The sequence below is a fragment of the Siniperca chuatsi genome, linkage group LG20 (assembly GCF_020085105.1).
Source record: "Siniperca chuatsi isolate FFG_IHB_CAS linkage group LG20, ASM2008510v1, whole genome shotgun sequence".
Taxonomy (NCBI): domain Eukaryota; kingdom Metazoa; phylum Chordata; class Actinopteri; order Centrarchiformes; family Sinipercidae; genus Siniperca; species Siniperca chuatsi.
The window spans coordinates 12570916-12593093 of record NC_058061.1 but is presented as its reverse complement, the minus strand read 5'-3'; the positions used below and the strand labels follow the sequence as shown (position 1 = coordinate 12593093).

General features: G+C 40.2%; 1 protein-coding gene across 5 annotated transcripts in view; it reads left to right on the top strand.

Annotated features, from left to right (window-relative positions):
• The window catches only part of LOC122867308 (protocadherin-15-like), a 176968-nt gene that overhangs the window by 95396 nt on the left and 59394 nt on the right, over positions 1-22178 (top strand). For all 5 annotated transcript variants that reach the window (XR_006375892.1, XR_006375893.1, XR_006375891.1 and 2 more), the window contains 6 exons: positions 6794-6913; positions 7074-7259; positions 8749-8985; positions 10529-10645; positions 12521-12661; positions 17632-17744. Coding sequence is in view for 2 of the 5 variants with exons in the window: in XM_044177952.1 (XP_044033887.1) it covers positions 6794-6913; positions 7074-7259; positions 8749-8985; positions 10529-10645; positions 12521-12661; positions 17632-17744 (914 nt within the window). In the remaining 3 variants the exon portion in view is untranslated. The remainder of the gene's footprint in view (positions 1-6793; positions 6914-7073; positions 7260-8748; positions 8986-10528; positions 10646-12520; positions 12662-17631; positions 17745-22178) is intronic.

The window sequence follows — 22178 nt, the reverse complement described above, 5'->3', positions numbered from 1 at the left end:
GGGGGCAGATTTTGACAAGAATTCCTGGTTACTGTGATCTCAATTCAATCCTATTGTCTATGTGGAAATAGGGGTAAATATGAGAGGACAAATATGAATGAAACTGTATATTGCAAAAATAAATAAATCTAATCTTGAAACTAATATACTATAAATAATACAAAGTTTGCACATGTATAAGTAACATGATCTCTAATCAGCACTGTGGAATACATTTTCACCTGCATCAGCACCCTCGTCTCCACTTACCACAAAGACTCCTGGACTTGTTCCAGACCTAATAACTGACTCATGTATTCCCCAGACAGGGGTCATGGGAAAATCTGACACTTTGATAGGCTCTGATCTTTAAAGATGCTCCCTTAGTTGCACGCTTGCTTGGATTTGCTCCAAGCTTAATTCATAGCCTTTATACACCAGTGTCAGGGGGTCTTTGATCAGTCTGACACTTTGCCAGGTTCTAAATGTTAATCATGCTTCTTTGGTTGAACACCAGAGCTACTCGTGAGCTAAATATATGGCCCTTGTACACCCATGTCTAGGATTTTGAACAAGTCTTACTTTTAACAGGTTCTAAGCTTAAAAGTTCAATACCTTTTCTCATTTGAACAATTAGGCACTGTTCCAAACTTGTAAACCCAACCTTATCCTTAAAGAGGACATTTCACTCCAAGCATTCCAAATTTTAACTCTCGCTCAGACCTTTGGGCATGTTCCAAATTCAACATCCAAAAAACCACCCTAATCTTTAGAGAGGGCACTTGAAAGTATTCCAATCCTGATCTTCCTCCCTTTCAAGGACCCTTGGACATTTTCCAAACCAAAACAGACGGTGTGATCCCTTAGTGGGCTGTGCAAGGCACGACTCTGGGCCTCATTCCAAACCAGGGTCCCTACCTGTAGGTATTAAAAAGATTTCCAGAAGAATGAATGGAGCTGACCTTGGTTTACTGATGTTGGTAAGGTAGAGAGAGATGGAAAGAGGGGAGGAAGTGAGACATGCATAGGTGGCAGAGAGAAATGGGAGAAAGATGGTAGGGAGCGGTAAGAGGGGAGAATACGGCTGCATTCTTAATCTGACTTTCATGGGTTTAAGACATGGTTTCTATTTTAAAGAGGAGAAAGATGCATTAGAAAAAGGAAAGACTGTGAATTCAGAGAGAGGTCATATGACCATCAAAGACAGAATTATAGCAATAACAAGCTAATGCATGCTGTTACAAATTAAAACAAATTAAACATCGATTTATTTTTTCTTCTGTTTATTTACTAATTTGCTGATAATGTTGATTTCCACACCACAGAGAGGGGAATGAATCAGTGAAATCACCTGCTCCACTTGTTAGCTGGAATGAACAAATTGCAGACTGTTGGTCCTTCATGGCATGATTGCCTATTGCTTCAGCATGGTTGTTTACTCTCCACATGTGCTGTCAGCAGCCATATGCTGCACAGAAATGCCTTGGTTAAGACTAGCTGTAAATTTTGTGTTTTTTTCTTTGTAAATGGTTTTAAATTGATTCATAAGAGCTCTTTGAAGGGCAAAAACTTCAGAAAGTGTAGACTATGTGTAGACTCTTCATACTGTTCATACTAATAGTTTGGCAAACCGTGTTTCCATTTACCAGCATTTCACTAGAAACACACACACAACAAAATCCATTCTGATGTTGTACATCCTAGAAAGCCACCATTAATGATAGGAAACACCTTCTTTTTTTTAAGAAAATAGAATATGGCATGTTGTTGTTCTTGTCTTTATATTAACATATCAGCAATTACAGTAGTTGGTTCTCTAAAACTTAAAATGAAGAGATGTCTACTTGCAACCCCTCGTCAATAGTCACGTGTGTCTGACTGTGACCAGTTTAACTAAAGAATACAATTTTTCTTTGTTTCATTTGATTTTTCACAGTTTAGAGGCCTGAGGAGGTAACATTATCCATTAATTTACCAAAAAAAAGCAAAAATTAGAGGAGAGCCAGAAAAAATTACCTCTCAGATTTATCTTGTCACCCCTTGTGAGGGTCCCGACCCCCAGGTTTGGGAACCACAGCTCTAAACCATACCAACACAGCATAGTAGAGCAAGTACAAATACATTTTTAGTGGACATAGGTGATACATTTATAGGTCATGTATCACTTGAATGTGTTATATATAAAATATGTGTGTGTGTGTTCCTCCTGCAGATACTATATTATACTATGTGACGCCGCACCAAACTTACAAATTTACCTGATGGGAAACAGAGTTGAAAAGAAAAAATAACACTCATAGAGACTCAAATACAGAAGCAATCACACACACACCATCACACAATGTAGGAGTATGACTACTAGAGTGATGGCTTGTCTGTATGCGTAACTTACTGAGAAAAGATTCCCACACTGTTATAATACCTGACTATATGGTTCATTGGTGCAGCACAAGAAATGTGCTCGGAGACAAATAAAAAAAAATCTCAGTAATTTAGTTTCAGTTGCAGGTACTACTCTCGCTGTATCTAGGAATGAAATTAGAGGTGGAGGTGAGAAAGTGATGAAAAGAGAAAAGAAAAAAATTTAGGAAATTGGAAGAAAAGAGGTATGAGTACCTGAACACAATAGGCAGAGCTAGCGATTGTAGAGATAGAGTGTATATTTCGGGCCTTAAGCTGCTTTTTTTTGTCTGTGTGTGTTGAAAAGCAGCAGACGTAATGTAGCTGAGACATTAATCCTATTGTGTTTCTGGCTTTTAACTGTCTGGCAATGTAATTATGCTGAGAGAACTGTGAAAAAGACAGTGAGGGAGGGATAAGACACGAGAGAGAGAGACAGAATAAAAGAGGAAGGATAGAGGGAGAGAGAAAGTCACACATGCACACACACTTTCTACAGTACCTAACTCCAGGAACTGCAGACATCAGTATGTTTGACATCAAGACGGTTAATCCAGCCTACTATCTAAAGGATTTAATCCAGTTTCTAAAAGGCAATGCTATGACAACTTTACTGTAGGCAGCTTGAAGGAAGGTTTTATGGACAATAATGGTTCCCTGCCATATATCAAACATCTGCCCTTTTCATAACTCTTTGTATTTTATGTAGGCAGTTCCAGTCTTTATGCTAAGCAAAGCTAACTGGCTGCTGGCTGTATATGGCTTCATATTTAGCGTACAGACATGAGAGTGGTATCGATTGTCTCATCTTGTAACAACTGGTAGTCAGGTACGAAGGACTCAGGAATGCAGACACCAAAACACCGGGAGAGTAAGAACAGTCCTTTACTTTCCAAAATGCAGGTTCAGTACACAGGTAGGCAAACAGGAGATAACAAACACGTCAAATGAGAACAGGCAGAGGCAGGATCCGAATACCAGGAAGATAGAAACAGAATGCTAGAACGTGAGACCAGAATGTACTACAATGAACTGGCAAAGAGAGACTGAAGGCAGCAGACTATATACACAGGTGAATGCAGATAATGGGGCACAAGTGCAACTAATTAGGGTGGAGCATGTTAATCGGGACTGGTGGGAAAACACACGAGGGGAAAGTGAAGTGCTCTGGAATGAGAAGAGAGATAGTTACCAGATTAAAACAGGAAACACTGTGATGTGACTGACATAAAGGTAAACACATGACCCATGGAACAGAGGTGTGTCACGGGGTGTGTCACATCTAAGTCTTTGTCAGAAAACGAATAAGTGTATTTCCCAAAATGTCAAACTCTTGCTTTAAGAGTAATGATTCACATCATTTAGTTACATCACTGCTTTGCATGGATGTTACTGTAGAAATACAAACATATAAACACACACATTACATCCACTTCTCCTCATTTACGTCTACAAAACTTAAACAGTTGCACGTTCACAAAATGTCTTGTCTCATGTTTCCTTCACCACAAAATCTCTCAGCCCCCCTTTCTTTCTTCCTCACTTTCTCTTATGTACTCTCCCTCTTTCCCACTCTCTCTCTCATTGTCCATGTTTCATTCTGTCTCTCTCCCTTCTTCAAACAACCCAAGATAATCACCCAAAAGCTGGATGCGCCATTAAATGTATAATAGTTTTACACCCAGATATCGATGAATCACTGAATACAAATTACATCAAGAGGACTTCATTCTTCTCTCTTACACTCTACATAACACTGGCAAGACTGAGCCGAATTTCTATTAATCCTAATAGTCACTGTGTGAGATAAAACTTTAATGATCCAAAATTGGGGAAACAGGGGAAAATGGATCACTGCAACAGCAAGAAGTGACACAGTACAGAAAATAAAATGGAATATGGAAATGATATGAGTCATAGTGGTTAAATAAACATATTAAACTGACAATGTTCAAGTTATATAAAGAAACACTATGTGAAAATTACAGCCTACATACATTATATGATATACATACTGCAAGTCATAATGCATTAGTTTGGCAACTAAATCTTAACATCACTTACTAGCTTTTTATGGAGCTTTAACCACATCTCATGGTCTCATTGCCGGTCAGGCATTCAGTCCACCACTGTGGTCCAGAGTGAAATATCTTGACAAATATTGGATGGATAGCCATGAAATTTCGAACAAACATTCACAATCCCCAGAGGATGGATCCTAATAACTTTGGTGATCCCTTAACTTTTCATCTAGTGCCATTATCAGGTCAAAATGCATGCTTTTCCAATACTTTGATTAATGATCATGGAAAACTAATTCCCATTAGCCACAGCGGCACTTTGTGTTTAGTGCTAGTTGACAAATGACAAAGGATGTTAACATGCAAAACTAGACGGGTTAACATGGTAAAGATTGCCTGCTAAACATCAGCATGTTGTCATTGTGAGCATACTGCTCTTAGCATTTAGCTCAAAGCACAGCTGTGCTTAAGTCAGGCAGAGCTGCTCGCTAAACTTTTGTTCCAGAGTGTTTTTTTCTTTTCATAATTGTGTTAGCTTGGTCTCAAATAGATTTTGACATAGTTTTTATCCTCAGTGATCACTATATTCTCATTATCGTCATTGTAATATATTTAATCAAAGAGAATTTATTGTCATGATTTTTGCTGACAAAAGTAACACTGAAATAGATAATGTATGCACACACACACACACACACACACACACACACCACACGTACACAGTTTTCTTACTGTTAGCCATAAGAACAGGTGTGAAGCTATTATTTTTAACACTTGCTACTAACCTCCAAATTATATTTTTCTTTTGGGGGCTTTTAGATTTAAAAAGCTCAAGGTAAGCAAACCTCAGCCCCACACACACAAACCATGTAAATAGTTCCTCTGTTGTGCTCTCCTCTGCTCATCTATTTTAATGCCGTCAGAATGCTGATTGGACAGGATGAACAGTCAGACAGGGTGAAAGGAACACTGGCTAGCAATTTGTCACCTCATCACCTTATTTTATTAGTTGAAAGAGAAGATGTGGAGACAGAGTCAGAGTTTGACTGTAGTCCGTGGATGCAGAAAGATTGTCAGATGAAAGAAGGGCAACAAAGGAAAGAAGACACCCCGTGCTACTTTTTTACAAGTGAAAATTGAAACCCCTGTCTCATTAACTCTAAAAAGTTTAACAATTGCTGCTGGTGGAAAGTAAGTTTAATTCCTCTGGACAAGTAAAGAGAAAAAAGGAGAAACGAGAGCCGACACCAGGGGAAATGTGAGACACAGAGAGAGCAGATCACCAAGGTCTGTCTTTGTCACCTTGTCAAAGCTATACCTAAAAGGTTTGAATTTTTATGTGAAACCTACAGACAGGAGCAATAAAATGAAGAAAGAAGCAAGGAAGTAGGGAAGAAAGAGAGAAAGAAAGTACTTATCTATACTGTCAATTTTGCATGACAAATATGACCTCTCTTTGCTGAAATTGCTGAAGTGTATTAAATAGTGTTGGGTTAGAAGTGCAAGGTCAAAAGGTCAGAGCTAATACAAATTAAATTGTGGATGCATACCAGTTTGACATAAAAGCACCCTGAGTGAAACTGTAAGGCAGGAAATGGCTTTAATAATTCTCTTCTGAGTCATTTCCCAGTACTTCTCCCTCTCACAAAAACCCACGCCCTTTTTTACACAGAGATCCCGCAATACTGCCGTGAAGAAGAGCCGTCATTATGCTAGGTTTGCATTTTTACACTGAACCAAACAATGCTGGCATAATGCTGCCCCAGTGATTTTAGATAGCACGCCAGCGTTCTGGAAAGTACCCCCTCAACGTAGGCTGAGCTGATAGTTATAGCGACGCTATTCCAGCAGTTGGGAAACAACACATGGGAGCTTTACTTTGATCTTGAGAAGCTGCAGCCTTTATTCACTGACAAACCGTAACCTACACTGTACATTTACTGCCAGATTGACAACTTCACTCCTCACCTTTTCCTCTGCACCACTCGCATTCACCTTGCTGCTCTCTCTCTCGCTCAACCACACACTCACTATACATACTATCCCCAATTTACACAGACATAGATTCGGCTCTGTTACTGCCTCCGCTGCTGCCTCAAATGCAGAACAACAATGCCCCCCTCATTCCGTGTTCATACGTTTAATACAGAACGGCAAGGCGGAATAACGGCGCAACAATCCCACGTACCACTTGCATATATCCACTTATACACACACTTCATTCATACACACATTTAACTTCATTTAAGAGGAAATTCACTTTTAATTAAAAAATGATATGCCTCAAAGGCAGTCTGATGAATTGCATGCATTTCAAAACGGATGACTTAATCATTTAGTCCTCCTTTCTTATTGCTTGCATGCATGTGTTATCTCTGTGTGTCTATGTTTAGGCTACAGATCCAGATCTAGGGACAAGCGGTCAGGTCCATTATCGGCTCGTCAACCACCAGAAGCTGTTTTCCATCAATGCTACTGGAGCGATCAGAACTGCCGTACCACTGGACAGAGAGGTCAGAGGAAGTGATAGATATTTTCAGATTTCACATGAATATTGTAGTTGTTGAATGCAATACAAAAACATCAGCGGTAAACAGTGGTAAAGGTGACTGTATAAATATTTTTTGTATCTGTGGTGTTGATATTTGACTGTGATTCTCTGTCATCGCAAAGGTGAAAGGTCACTACTTTCTGATCGTTGAAGCCTGGGATGGTGCCGTGGACCCTCGGCGATCCAGATTAACACTGTCTGTCACTGTTCTGGATGTAGACGACAACAGCCCGATATTCACCCAACAAACTTACAATGTCGTCTTACCAGAGAACAGCCCCAAAGATATAGTCATATTACAGTTAAAGGTGAGTGAGGATTGATGGATTAGTCCGTTTGCAACTAATCTAGTAGTATATTTTGTAATACTTTCAGTAGATTGCAAAGTGTTATACTGTACAGTATAAGCTTTCTGGAAAAATGCCTGATTCAATATCATATAAATTGTGAGGTTCCAGTATGTAAATTAACCCTTTTTGCAAGAATTTACTAAACACTAGAGCCTGACCAATAAATCGTCCAGGCTGATGTATTGGTTGGTTTTACAGTAGCTTGATGCAGTCTTATCTGACAAAACAATTTAGTACAGAAATGCCAAAGATGTTTTTTTTTAAGAAAATGGTCTGCATTACATAATTTAAAACTGAAAAATGTTCCACTCATGTTGGTCACAGTTCTTTAAAAATAACAATGTAAAGGAGTCTCCACTTATATATATGCATGTGTGTGTGTGTGTGTGTGTGTGTGTATGTAAAAAAATATCTGCCGATATATATTCTTATCAAAGTCTTATTTTTAACTGTCAACTAAGCCACGTAAAATGCATTTAAGCATTGAGCTTCGTCTGTTGCTACAATGTACACTATATGGCCAAAGGTCAGTGGACACCTTGCCATTACACCATTATGAGCTTGTTAGACATCCCATTCTAAAAACATGGGCATTAATATGGAGTTGGACCCCCCTTTGCGGCTACAGCCGTCACTCTTCTAGGAAAGTGTGTCTGAAAGTGTGTCTGTGGGAATTTGTGCCCATTCAGCCAAAAGAGCATTTGTGAGGTCAGACGCTGATGTTGCACGAGAAGGCCTGGCTCTTAATTGGTGTTCTAATTCCTCCCAAAGGTGTTCATTTGGGTTTTGGTCAGGGCTCTGTGCAGACCAATCCACACCAAACTCATCTAACCATCTCTTTATGGACCTTGCTTTGTGCACAGGGGCACATTCATGCTGGAACAGCAAAGGGCCTTCCCCAAACAGTTGCCACAAAGTTGAAAGCGCCCAACTGGCTAAAATGTCTAAAACTGCCAACATAATGTGTGTACACTTACTAAAAGCTGCCATGGTAATGTTACATTCTTCTTCAACACATCTTCTTTGAAATGACCAAATTGGTTTTAATTTTACATTCCAGCCAGCACTAGAGACGTCTTAAAAGTTAGAATTTTCTTAATATTATATATAAAAATATATTGTAATTTGACAACACTTGAAGACACAAGTGAATGAAAAAAAGAAAAAATAATTGATTTTCCCTCTAGCTGCACAGTAAAATAGTTACAGAAGGAAAAATAAGATACAGACCACCAGCCGGACTATAAATGTTACTACCATAGGTGTTTGAGACGTTCCAGCTCAACACAGACCTAACGAAAATACTACAGTCTGCTTCTAGCTCCAGCACATGTAGATGCTTGTCCTTCTGGCAAATATAAAAAATTCAACTTCCCATGAAATTCACAAGGCAATGATATTACTTTCTTTCCCCTTCTCTGACACTCTTCTCTTGTTTTCGCTGTAGGCGATAGATGCTGACCTCGGCTCCAACGTCACGTATCGAATCAGAACTGACGGCTCGGACCAGGAGATCGTCCAGCTATTCCACATCGACCCAGTGACAGGAGAGCTCTCGGTTCTTAAAATTCTGGACTATGAGGCTCTGACTGACTCACAACCCACATACACATTCACTGTAGAGGCTATGGACACAGAGGGAACCATGCCTCCTGGACTAGCCTCTGTTACTGTCAGAATCATGGTGGGTGTGTGTTTATGAGTTGGTCTGTCTATCTAAGCACAAGGACAGGAAAATAAGGGAGGTCAATGTGTTTCTCTTCGTTCAGTGTCTTTTCAGTTTAAGGGAAGAGTAGTGTAGTGGAAATGTTTTGTGGTAAAGCATTACGGTGAAGACCCATGGAAACTGGCATCATGGCATAGATGCTGTATGTATGGCATAATGCTGGACTGACCAGCTATTTTTTTTTAAATGTAAAAAGATTTTGACCAGGTTATGAAGTTTAGCAACTGTGGAAAAATTACTGGAAGAGAAAATTATTATGTTATTATTATTATTATTATCTCTGGAATCCCTCTTGTATGTCGTTTGCCTCCAAGATTACAGATACAAACAAAACAAAGTGCTGCTTAGCACAAAGTCACATAGACTGTTGCAGAAAGTTGCTTATTTACAGTGTTTGCTAACAAGCAATCTACTCTCTAGCTTGAAAGCGTTGACTCCCACCACTGTGATGAGCAAGAAGTGGAACATGCAGTGTTGCACAATTTTTTCACTTCCAGTGGGTTTTCACTGTTAAGCAGTCAACCAAATTATAGTTTATTGTCAGCGTCAGAAATGGGTTTAATCATTAAAAAATGTGGAAATTTGTATGTAGCTATGTTGTCATGTAAGTTTTGGACACAGTTTAATGTTGTGATATACTGTACTGTTGCAAACTGGCAAGCATCTTGTGTTTTTTTCCAAATATGACTGACATCAGACTACTACAGACTGATATTTGTATCAGACATCACCATAGCAGAAGCAAATGCAGTACTTGCATATTAGTGTGCTAGAGCTCCACACTTCTGCTTTGTTTTTCCCTCCCTCTGATGCTGCTGGGCTACAGAGGGAGTGTTCACTGTTTCTTATCCAGTTGTATCTGGTATACTGACATTTATTACCATACCAGTGTTTTTGCATGCATTAGCACATTGACTACATTTGCTGTAAACCTATGGTACATTCATCTCTTGTCAGGAAGCTCTGACATCCAAGACTTAAGAGTTATTGTTAAGCTGCCAATTTCTGTCCTTTTCATATCATCTTTGTTTACTTATTGTTTTTCTTCTGTGTCTTAATTTGACAACTGTGAAACAAGTTTTCAAGTACAACATTTAGCCTGCTTGTGGGAAAATCAAAAACACAACTCGCTGCTGTTTTCTAGTGCTAACCAAAACTTTAAACGAAAGGGGGCTATTGCATTTCTCCCTTGTGGAGGCCAGATGTTACCAAACCTATGAAGAGTGAATCGACTTTAGTGAATCATTTTGGGGATTGCAGGGAGAAAGCGAAATGAGAATTAAGTTAAATTTAAGAATCGGAGTGTAAGCAAATATCAACATGCCTACAAAGTCAATTTGCACATCATTAGTGTTAAACATGTGTAAAATTTCAGGCACTTATTAGAAAACAAAAACAGCTTGGTGTACTGTATGCTTACAATGCTAATGCATACTACTGTGTGTGTGTGTGTGTGTGTGTGTGTGTGTGTGTGTGTGTGTGTGTGTTTATCTCTCTACAGGACATGAATGACTTTTCTCCGGTATTCAGCCAGTCAGTGTACCGAGGCATGGTTGCCCCTAATGCTGTCAAGGGAACCATTGTAACCACAGTGATGGCCAATGACTCTGACCCTGCGGTGAGCATTTTCAGCCGCTGCTATTCAATCAAACTGTTTTTCATAGGCTGTATGGGAATGATGCAAGATAATGATGCTAGACTCCAGTGTTGGTGTGTTTGTGTGTGTGTGTGTGTTTTGAATGTGTTTGCGCTTCGTTCTCCAGTGGAGCCGTTTTTTTTACCCCTGTGTAGCACTTAGTGATACCTCAATTGGGCTTTTAACTCATGAAAGCATCTTTGTAATATAGGCCGGTTTATTCTACTTGCTGTGAAATTAAGGTTAGCTCACTTTAGAGTTCCATTGTGAGCCATAAGAATGGTCTGGTACAGTTAACCCCAAGTTTTAAAAGTTGTAAAATGCTCATAGCAGGGTCTAAGTGCAGTGTAAATATAGCTTGTGTGGATTTGCTGAGTCACACAGCCATTTGTTTAGATGCAGATCTGAAATGCAGTGGCTGTGTGAAAAATAGCTCTCATCTTCATCGGAAACAGAAAACAACCATCTGGTAAATTTGCAATTTTACTGTATAGTAAATCACCAACTAAATATTTATGAAAAAGACCAGAAACACAACGGTATCATTACTTTGTATTACTGCTCGAGAAGCAATGGACTTATTTTTCACTCTGCCATCTACGTGGTGATGTTACCTCATAAGCCTCTTTAAAAGCCCAATGTTCCTTTGACTAATGTGCTTGCTGTCTTCCTATATCAGCTGAATTGATTCAGACTTGAAGTTTAAGCATCTAGCTAGACTCTCTTGGGTCAAAAAGTAACATTATACTGTCCAGGTTGTATGCTTTAAAGGCTCCCAGTGCTCAAATAAGGTACTAAATAGAACCTTAACAGGTTAGTATAGTATTAGGGTGACAATGTCATTTATACCCTTCAGGCCCACAATTTACCTCTTTATAAGAATTTGTCAGTGAAGTTTTGCTGACTCACAATGAGCTGTTATTTATTGAAAGCTTACATTGGAACAGACAGCTCTGAATGCTGCTCGCAACTGCAGTGCTTCTACAAAATCTAGCTCATTTCAGAATAAATGACCATTAAATAGAACAATAACTGTTCATTCACCTTGTATATAATTTTTAAAAAATGTTGTTTTTATACTTTTTACAGTTTTTCTCAAACCTGTAATATGATACTGACACTGCAACACTGAAATATGACCTTTCTATTTCTATTTATTTCTGTTTACCTTGGATACATTTCTATTTACTGGCAATGTGGCTTTTTTTGCAACTGTCTAGTACAGAACATGAGATCCTGGTCTGGTAACAGAATACAATACATAACTTTCATTGTCATTGTTGAACATATCAGATTCTTAGTCTTATTCAAGATAAAGCAATCAGACTCTTCATGACTAAGACATGTGGAGAGACCCTCTCATTTCTGAGAAAAAAGGGAGAAAAAATACAGAGATGGAATTTCAAGCAAACAGTACAGTTTCAAACAATCAGATACACTGTCAAAAAGTTAGATGGGAACTGTAAGCTAGTGATCTATAATATATAAAATAATGTCATTTATGTCATTTCCTGACATTTTGAGTTAAATTAGTCATACCAACTCGCTCATTATCATTGAGAGGTTAATTCATTATCATTAGAGTGCCTAAAATTGGAACTCATTAAAACAGGGATGTGTGTGTCTTAACTGCGTCATATTTGGACAGGGACGCACTGTTTGACATTTAGGTCCAGACTAATTGTTTTGGATATTAAATACTGTAACATTCATTACTACACTATGCTTTTAATGTGATGCTACTTTGCAAAACGTCTGTAAGAGTGACAGCATTCCAGAAAGCATGCAGGAGATATTTCATCCTAATGCCACATTCATCTAAATCTGTCATCCTAAGTATACTTGTTCTCTTCATAGGGTACCCCAGCAGGTCTAGTGCGCTATAAAGTGGACCAGGAGGCTTATCCATACTCTGCCAGTATATTTGATGTAGAGGAAAAAACTGGAAATGTGGTAACCAGAGTAAACCTCAATGAGGAGCCCAACCTCAAGTTCAGTGTAAGTATGCACACACTTAAACGTCACCAGTAATCCATAATGGACCCCACAAAGGGTCACATGATGGATCTAAGGGGCTGTGAGAAGATTTCCTAGGGAGTAAATTAAAAAAAACAAATTTTGCTGTACGAGGTGATGCTTATTTTTTGTGACTATTCTAATCTTTCTGAGGATGGCAATGTCAGTCTATCAAAATTAAACAGTCTGAGGTGGTAAAATCATTCTTTGATTGAACTGCCGACAACTCAGACATGCACCCGCAAATAGGCATTGCTTTGTATTAAAGACATACAAAAAAGGTTGATTAGCCCTGTGCAGCATTCTGTAAAAAGTGCCTGTGGTTCAATTGCATTTACATGACACTGATCAGAGCTGGAAACCAATTGCTGTTGTAGTGTACCATCTACGAACCCAAAGAAGCAGAACACAGATGGAGAGGTTTTAATGACAAAGTCAATCTTTATTAGAATAAACGCGAAATCACTGTGAATGGGTTTTAGTTCTCCTGAGTGGTGACTTCGGCGTCGTTCTCAGCGGCTCAGGGGAAGCAGTGATGATTCAGGAGCAGGGACTGAAGCAGTGTATACTGGCCCGGCTCTGGACAATTGCAGTGTGGATCTGGACAGGCAGACGGGTCGGTGGAGTAGCGGTGGTTGGGTCCGAGAGGTCTGGTGGAGGGGGATCGGAAGGCGGGCACAGAGTGCTGAAGAGATTGGTTTAAGTTGTGAGACATGAAATGTGGGATGAACTCTCATGGAGCGGGGTAATCTGAGTCTGACGGCAGAGGGGTTAATGATGCGATCAATGATAAAAAGACCAATGTAGCGGGGAGACAGTTTTTTGGACTCGGCCCGTAATGGGATATTTTTGAAGGACAACCAAACTCTCTGACCTGGTTCGTATGTGGGTGCTGGAATCCGATGTCGGTCCACGATCTGGCGGTTCTTGTCTGCTGATCGGAGAAGTGCTGCTCGGGTCTCCCTCCAAACTTTGTGGCAACGGCAGATGTGATGTTGTACTGACGGGACTGCAAGCTCACATTCCTGGGATGGGAACGGAGGAGGCTGGTACCCTGCAAAAACTTGAAGGGAGAGAGGCCAGAAGCAGCACAGGTAAGTGTGTTGTGTGCATACTCAACCCAGGGGAGTTGGAAACTCCAGGAGGATGTATTGGAGGCAGCTACGCATCGAAGGGCTGCCTCGAGGTCCTGGTTAGCCCTCTCCGTCTGACCATTGGACTGTGGGTGGAATCCGGAGGAGAGGCTGATGGATGCTCCCAGGGCTTGACAGAAGGTCTTCCAAACCTGAGAGATAAACTGGGTCCCCCGGTCAGAGATGATGTCCAATGGAATGCTGTGGAGCTGGAAGACATGTTGGGTCAGGAGGTCCACCGTTTCCAGAGCCAAACCAGGGAAAGTGTCCGAGTCATTCCTGGGTGACAGGCAAAGCAGGAGTTATGTGCCCACTGGAGCACCTGGGAGCGAGTAGAGTCCGGGAGAAACAGGCAGTTAGGAGGTCCGTCTCCGGCTGGTCTCTCTGAGCCTCCCTTACTATGGACTCGATCTCCCACATCAAGGCGGCCACCACGCAGGTGGGAGGGAGTATGGTGTCAGATTCAGAGTCGTTGTCCAGTGAGAGGTTCTGGATAACACGTTGGGCTTAATGTTTCTTGATCCGGGACGGTAGGTGAAAGTGAAGTCAAAACAACCAAAGAACAATGCCCAGTGTGCCTGTCGGGAGTTTAGCCTCTTGGCCGACTGGATGTACTCCAGGTTTTTGTGGTCCGTCCAGACTATGAATGGTTGTTCTGCTCCCTCCAGCCAGTGCCGCCATTCCTCCAATGCCATCTTTACCGCCAAAATCTTTACCTGTCCTCATTTGTCCACTCTCAAGAATGTAACCCAGAAAACTCACTGAATCAGCGTGGAACTCACATTTTTCAGCTTTTATGAAGAGTCTGTTTTCCAGGAGTCGCTATAGAACTTGACAGACATGGATACTGTGGGCAGCCAACTTGTCCTTTATCTGCTCACTCATTTCCTGAAGCACTGACAAGCGCCTACTTGTTCTAGAAAGTGACGAGAGGGGTTGGCTCGTGTGCGTCACTTCTGCCCAGGCTAACGCTCTCCCCCGCAGTAGTCCCACAATGTAATTGATTTTGGACTGGTCGTAGGCAAACGTGACGGGGCACTGGCAGAAGACCAAGGAGCACTGCAGTAGAAATCCAACAGCTGGTCACTTCTCCGGTGAAGGGGTCTGGCTCAGAAGCATAGTAATCTCGGAGTGGCGGAGAGGACAGTGAAGTAGCCGGTGGAGATGATGTCATCGGAACTGTAGCCAAGAGCTGGGTGGTTAGGCTGGACACCTGGTGGGTCAGTTGCGTGATCTGAATGACCATGGCCTGGTTGCTGTCAGAGCCCGGAGAACCTGCTCATGTTGTCCGAGAAGGATGCCATGGCTGGTTAGCGCTTGATGGTAAGGCGCTACTTCCGGGTTAGTGTCTGCTGGGTTCATGTTGGCCAGATCGTTCTGTCGTAGTGTACGATCTACGAACCCAAAGATGCAGAACACAGATGGAGAGGTTTCAATGACAAAGTCGATCTTTATTAGAATATACACGAAATCCCTGTGAATGGGTTTTAGTTCTCCTAAGTGGTGACTTCGGGGTCGTTCTCAGCGGCTCAGGGGAAGCAGTGATGATTCAGGAGCAGGGACTGAAGCAGCGTATACTGACCCGGCTCTGGTCAAGTGCAGTGTGGATCTGCAGACGGGTCCGTGGCATAGAGTAGGCGGTGAAGTGTAGGCCTGGACTGGCAGCGGATCTGCAGTGTGGAGTGTGCGGTGATGTGTAGATACAGACATGCAGTGTCTCGTGGCGTGGAGGTGGTTGGGTCCGTGATGTCTGGCTCAGAGGTATAGCTCACAGAGACAGGGATTCAGGCAGCAAGGCGGTGTGGCTGGAGAGACGGGTAGACAGGCTGGTAGGGATCCGGAAGGAGACAGGAGTCGCAACCACCAGCACAGGATAATTCTGAGGCAGAAGTAAAACAGGATCAACAAACGAGGTAACTGGCAACACTTGCAAAGGTACTTGACTTTCTTAAGCGAGGAGCCTTAACGATCTGGTGTTCGTGGTGTGGGTGAACTTGGTATTTAAGCTGTGGAGACTGATGGTTGATTGAAGACAGGTGAGCCAGTGATCAACAGCAGGCGGGAAACCAAGGAGCCAGACCAGAAGACATACACACACACACACACACACACACACACACGCACACACACATGTAGAGATGAGCCAAGGACACACAAGAAACACAAGGAGCGGAGAGCACAGAAGAGCATGTAGGGATGGGGAGGATAAGTTGGCTGAATATGAATGGTGGCTGAATTGCAGTGTTGTAAATTGTGTGGCACCAGGGACACAACAAAATGTTTTTTTTATTTACATCATAGACATAGTACATCTATGATGGAGTGGAACAGCAGTAAAAGATTCTTTCACTAGAAAGATATTAACTTCCATCAGATAGTAATGTAGTCGATGTATTAAATATAACCATGTGGCAATGAGTCTACTGTATATAACAATGCAAATACAGCATGCAGCATCACTTAAGGTAATTCCCAGTCAATCAAATTGATCTATTCAGACTGTAAACATTGGCAGTGGAGCTGTAGTCCAATTGAGAAATCATTACTGGAGAAGATTTATCTGCTGCATCCCTGTTTTGCTGTAGTTTTTGGATTTTGGTATTTAGTGGGGGGAGGATTGGGACGACATTAAAAGTTAATTTGATCATGAATCTCCGATTGTACTTGCTTACTTGTAGCATTTAAGTGCATAAAGGTGTCTTTGTACAGAGCACTCTTATAAATCCCCATTCACTGTACAAAGTATACCGCAGTAGCTTATTAGTTTTAAAACTGCCTTTTTCCCAGCAGCACTCCTCAGTGGGGCTGTGGGCCATGCTAATTTCATCTTTTCATTGGGCTTTAATTAACACAACAAGGATTCAGCGTCCTCTGAAGATGTCACTCAGGGGACTAATTCTACCTTGTTTGCTCCCAATAACTCAAACAAAATGAATCAGTCCAACACTGTGTACAATTTTTGGATTATGACTGAGATAAACACTGTCTAAGGTATCATTTTTACAAGGACAGATACACAGTTAGACAATCTCATTGACATGTCACATATGTCTACCTAATTGCCTTGCATCACATTATAAAGACACCACTGCTAGGTATTAGGTGGTAGGTATTTTTAAAGTAGTATTTTTTGGAGTAGTTGCATGCATAAGCAAATCGGCGAGGCTAGAAACAGGTTTGTAACTAAACTAATTTAAATTGTCAGTGCAGTTAAAAAAAGTAATTGTGCTATTAAGGCAAGGCAATTAACTACCACATGTTCCAACAAAGTACGTTTCCAGGCATCTAAGAGTTATCTAGGCATTCAGCAGGTTCCTGGTTAAAGCGTGAGTTACTGTATGAATATAAAGAAGGACAATGCAGTAACAATTTCCTGGCTAAATAAGAGGGAGGAATCACAATATTTCAATATCTTGATCTTTAAGTTTGTCCCTCATTAAGATTCTCCTGGGTTCTTAACAGTGGTTACCCCCCAATTAAATGAAGAAGAAAGGCTAAGCAGGAAAAAATAAGCACACCAGTGGGATACACACTCAACCTGTTCTCCAATTCCCATGCAAATAATGTGCTTTTAGAATCCAGGCAACAAAGATGTAGACATTTATTTTGGTTTATTATCGGCCTGTCATGCATTAGCTGCATCAATTTATTTGGCTGTCTCCACTGTCAGCAGACTGTAAAATGGTGTGAACTGATATTTTTGCAATGTTAGCCGGCATGAATTGAGAGCAGTGGCAGCACTAGACAGCTATGTTGCAAGCAAGCATGTGGAAATCTACTGAATGTTGTGACCATGTGTTGTGTGTGTTTGATTAACAGTTGGTGGTGGTGGCCTATGATGATGGTGAGCCTGCAAAAGAGAACACAACTTTGGTTGAGATTACAGTCCTTCAGCCTTCTGTCATTCCTGTGTTCACTCAGGAAGAATACAGGTACATACACACACACACACACACGCGCGCATGCACACATGCACACGCACACACAGTACATGCTATTATAATCCTTAAAATTTCTGTTCTGGTTGATGCTGCTCTTACTGGTGATTTTTTCTTAGAAAATAAATAAATACTAGACTTGTTGTTGACAAGACTTACTAAATGCAAAGGTTTTGAAATAGCTTTTTGACGATAAAGGAAAATGTCTATCGATAAAGAAATGTCTGGCTAACTGAACATCTGTGACATCTGTCACAACACACACACACACACACATTTTATTCTCGCTGTCTAAGGGTGGGAATGCCGCCATTTAGTTGTTGCAGAGTGGAAATCCTATGGAGAGAGAGACATTCATCTCAATTTCACACACACGAAATTTTGGATAGTATTTAGTTGCTCCTCCCGACTAAGACGGAGGATTTGTTTTTCATCTGGCAAATTAATGAGTGGCATTAATATAGGTGTAATTAAAATAGAAGAGAAGAAAAGAAGGTTTAACATGCAAAGAACAGGATCTATTATTAACTTTCCCTGATGGATTAAAGCAAAGAGCCCTTCATATTCTACCACATTTCACTATAAACCATTTAAAATATAGGGACACAACCATGCAAAATCACACTACAGGGCAGTAGATAATTGTTCTAATAACTGGTTTCTCAAATCAGATGCTCTACACACATACACACACACACAATAAAACAGAAGGTGCTAAGTCTGAACAGCGTGATTGATGTTTACTTGCTTAATTCAGTTTTGATTACAACTCAAATAATGTGCTTTAGTGTAAGAAGATTCCAGAAAAGAATAAAAATAAAATATATGAACTTTGGCAAGTTTGTTTTCAAAATAAAAATCTCAGAATTCCATCGAAAACAAATGTGTACAGTAGCATCAACTTTGAGGGGCATCAGCACACTTTTCACCGTCTGCTGGAAATGTATTAAAAGAAACAGACACTCACACTGAACTAATATAAAACACATAAAAGGGCACATTTGGCGGTCACTTCCTCTGTGCTCACCACTGGTCTGTGAATGCATGTAATTTCCTTTCAGTTCCTTTGTGTGCATTTGAATTTAGCAAAAATGGCCAACCATGCCCCTCGGCAGTGGAGAATCATATAGAGAGTATATAGCTGTTGACAAAACAAGAAAACATTAAATGCCAGATACTAAAAAAAACATCATAAAGAAAGTGTCTAATATTGTTCTTTTAATTCAAAACAAAGCAAAATAATGTGTTTTCCTTCATTCTCTAGCTGCATAAAAGTCTACCCACTGAAGCTGTAAAACAACAATAAATGTGAAGGATTGATATCATATTTTTGTAAAGACAGCGCACACACTACACACACTTTTTCATTCACTCTGTAAAAATAAATAAAACCCAGCACTCACACACTATGAACTCAACCAACATTAATAAATTACTCTTACCCCATGTGCAGACACATACACACTCTCAAGTCGTCATTATAACTCTTCCAGTTGGTGCATGTTTTATGAGGTCGTGGGCTCACCTCAGGTTTCCTCTTCTGTGATTGGCTGGGTAGACAGAGGGTGTGAGTGAGGACAGTAGTGAAATTGGCCTGTAATCTGCAGCTATTATCTATGTTTCTGTATCTGGATCTGTCATTCTTTCTGTCTTATCCATCTTTCGTTACTGTCATTGTCTGTCTTGACTTGGCTTTATTTTCCACTTTACAGTAGCTTCTAATTTCCTGTCTTAATACATTTTCTTCCGGCCATCCTGGTTTTTATCAGCCCCTCTCTATGTTTATTGTCCCCACAATGATGTTGGAGGGAATTAATTGGTCTCCTTCCATTTGCTTGCATCAGACTTAGATGAAAATTTCGGGAGAGGATGCTTTTAAACCATCATATTTTTCCAAATGATTTGAAATGACGGTTTTGAGTGGAAAGTGTCCAACCTTGAGTCAATCACAGGGAGCTTTTTGTAACTGATTGTCTGTTAGAGGGATAGCATTAGTCTTTTATTTTCTCTTGCAGATTTTGTTTCCTTTTTGTGTTTTATTTCTTCCAATTTCTCTCCTCTTGTCTACCTTCATCACATGTCAAAGTATTCCACAGTTTCATATGCAGAGTATGTGTTTAGGCATTTACTGTGATGCAACTCATTTTCACATAGCTTACATGCCATCTGTCATGCCTCATGCTGCCTCTGTGACAACTCTGTATTCAATATTAAATTCAACAAAACTCACACCTTTGATTCTATAGAAGAAATGCATCTTCTTTACAATTCTACAAGTTGCTTTTAGCTTTCTTTATTCAAACACCTGAGCACCATAAGCACTAAGCTAATGAGCTTGTTTGAGAGTAATCGTGACTTCACTGTCAATACAGACATATTTTCCCACTATTACAGACAAAATTTCAAGATGTCAAGGTTTGTCTTTTACACAGAACAGAGTAAAGCTCCTCTCTATTTTTAGAAAAAGGGTTGGAGGCAAGAGAGAGAGATGTCAGCCAGCCATATAATACTGCATTTATGAATATGTAACACAGCTTCCAGCTAAAGGTGTGTGTGACTGTCTATGTGAGTGTGCAATTTTAAGAATCTGTGTATTTGTATTTTATTTGTTAATCAACACACAGTTCACATTAATGCACGCACGCACACATTTTTGTTTGTGCACTGTGGATGTCCCTTTCTGTGGGTATTTGTCTTTTGTATGTCTCTTTGGGTGCATGTGCATGTCTGCCTTATATTTTATATTTTTGTGCCTGTATTTTAGTGTGTGTGCATGTGTGAGTGTGTGTTTGTGTGTGTGTGTGTGTGTGTGTGTATGAGAGATAGTGTTTTTTGTTCTTGTAATTCCATGTTGTATTCACACAGAGAAAAGTCTACCAGCTTTGAATTAATTATTCCAGCTTTATTGAATAAAAGCTAACCATTCTACCAGTGTGGTTTTAAGAGCTTACTATTGCAGCTTAATGATTTTGTATGGTTTCAACAGACAGGCCTGTAGCCATGGGAAAAGCTGAATTAGTAATATTGATGCCTTTATTGAAAAAGAGAGTAACGGTGAAACAAGGGATCTGTTAAAAGTGTACAGTTGCTATTCATCACTACATTAAATTATACAAATTTCAAAAGAAAAATGTATCCAAAATTTGCAGATGCTTTAACTTTGAAAAGAATTTTGGATGTGACATTACTTTACAAAGGGCATGTTAGGTTAAAGCCATTATGTGCTGTATTTGCAACTGTTCTGACCTTGGCGTACACTGTGCCAAACAGCAATGCATACAGCTGCAGTCTTACCATCTGGCAAACTGGCTAAGTCATAAGTAATTAATGGCACAAGTTAGTAACAAAGTATTCTACATTTATTTGTTTGTTGCTTTGTGCATTTTATTTTTACAACATTTAAGAGAGTACTTAAAACAAAGAGTACTTGTGGTTTAATGAGCTTCAACAGACTGCATTTAAATAATTTTCAGCTTTCAGTTTTGAAGTGTGAACCTGACAAGTATAAGCAAAAGAGTAAAATGGATTGACAAAAAACAAAAGGAACAAGCGCTGCATGGATGGATGGATGGATTTGTTAGGCTAAAGTAATGATAATATATGCACAATAAAATAATGTCAGTCTAATCTCATTGTATCAGAGACAGCAGCTGAAATTGTCACAGAGATAAACACGGACCCATGAGATGTGAACTTATAAATACATTTTGTGTCAAGCAGCGGAATTGACACTCGACACATGGTACGACGATCCGACAAAGTGACAGGGGAAAACTACAAGACACATGAGGGAGAACTCTTACCAAAATAAAACAGGAAATAACTGAACACAAACCCAAAACCATGACAAGTTCAGGCCTCAGTAGAGGAAGGTGGCCAGTCAACCACAACAATTCAAAAGAACCTGGAAATTCAATAACATTTGTTGGTGGAACCTCCAACTGACTAAGCAGTCCCCACTGAGAAACTTTTTCTTACTCCTGATCACCAGACCAAGAACCAAATAATCTTGTGAGAGGCTGTCAAATCATACTCATGGCATTTTAAAAGATACTTACAGCAGACGGGAAGTAAAATATGCATTAGAAGTAGATTTTTTTAACTATGTGTATTGTATGACTATGACTGTGTTAGCTTAGTCTAACGACAGTGACCCATTTTTGTTGTTTTGGCTCAATACTCCAGCAAACTGCATTTCAAATGAAACCGCTGCGCTTAAAGTGCTGACTTTCAGCTTCAAGTGTGTTTTGGGTTGTTCACAATCATACTGGGTGAGCAGTGTAGAATATTTACCCTCAAAGGTTATGTATAAAAAGGTCTACAATTTCCTACTCGGTTCATCGAATGACGATAGATGAAAGTCAGTGTTTCATTTCTAATCCAATGGGCTGCAGTTCAGAGTCTAAACAAAACTGTCTTTGTTCTCAC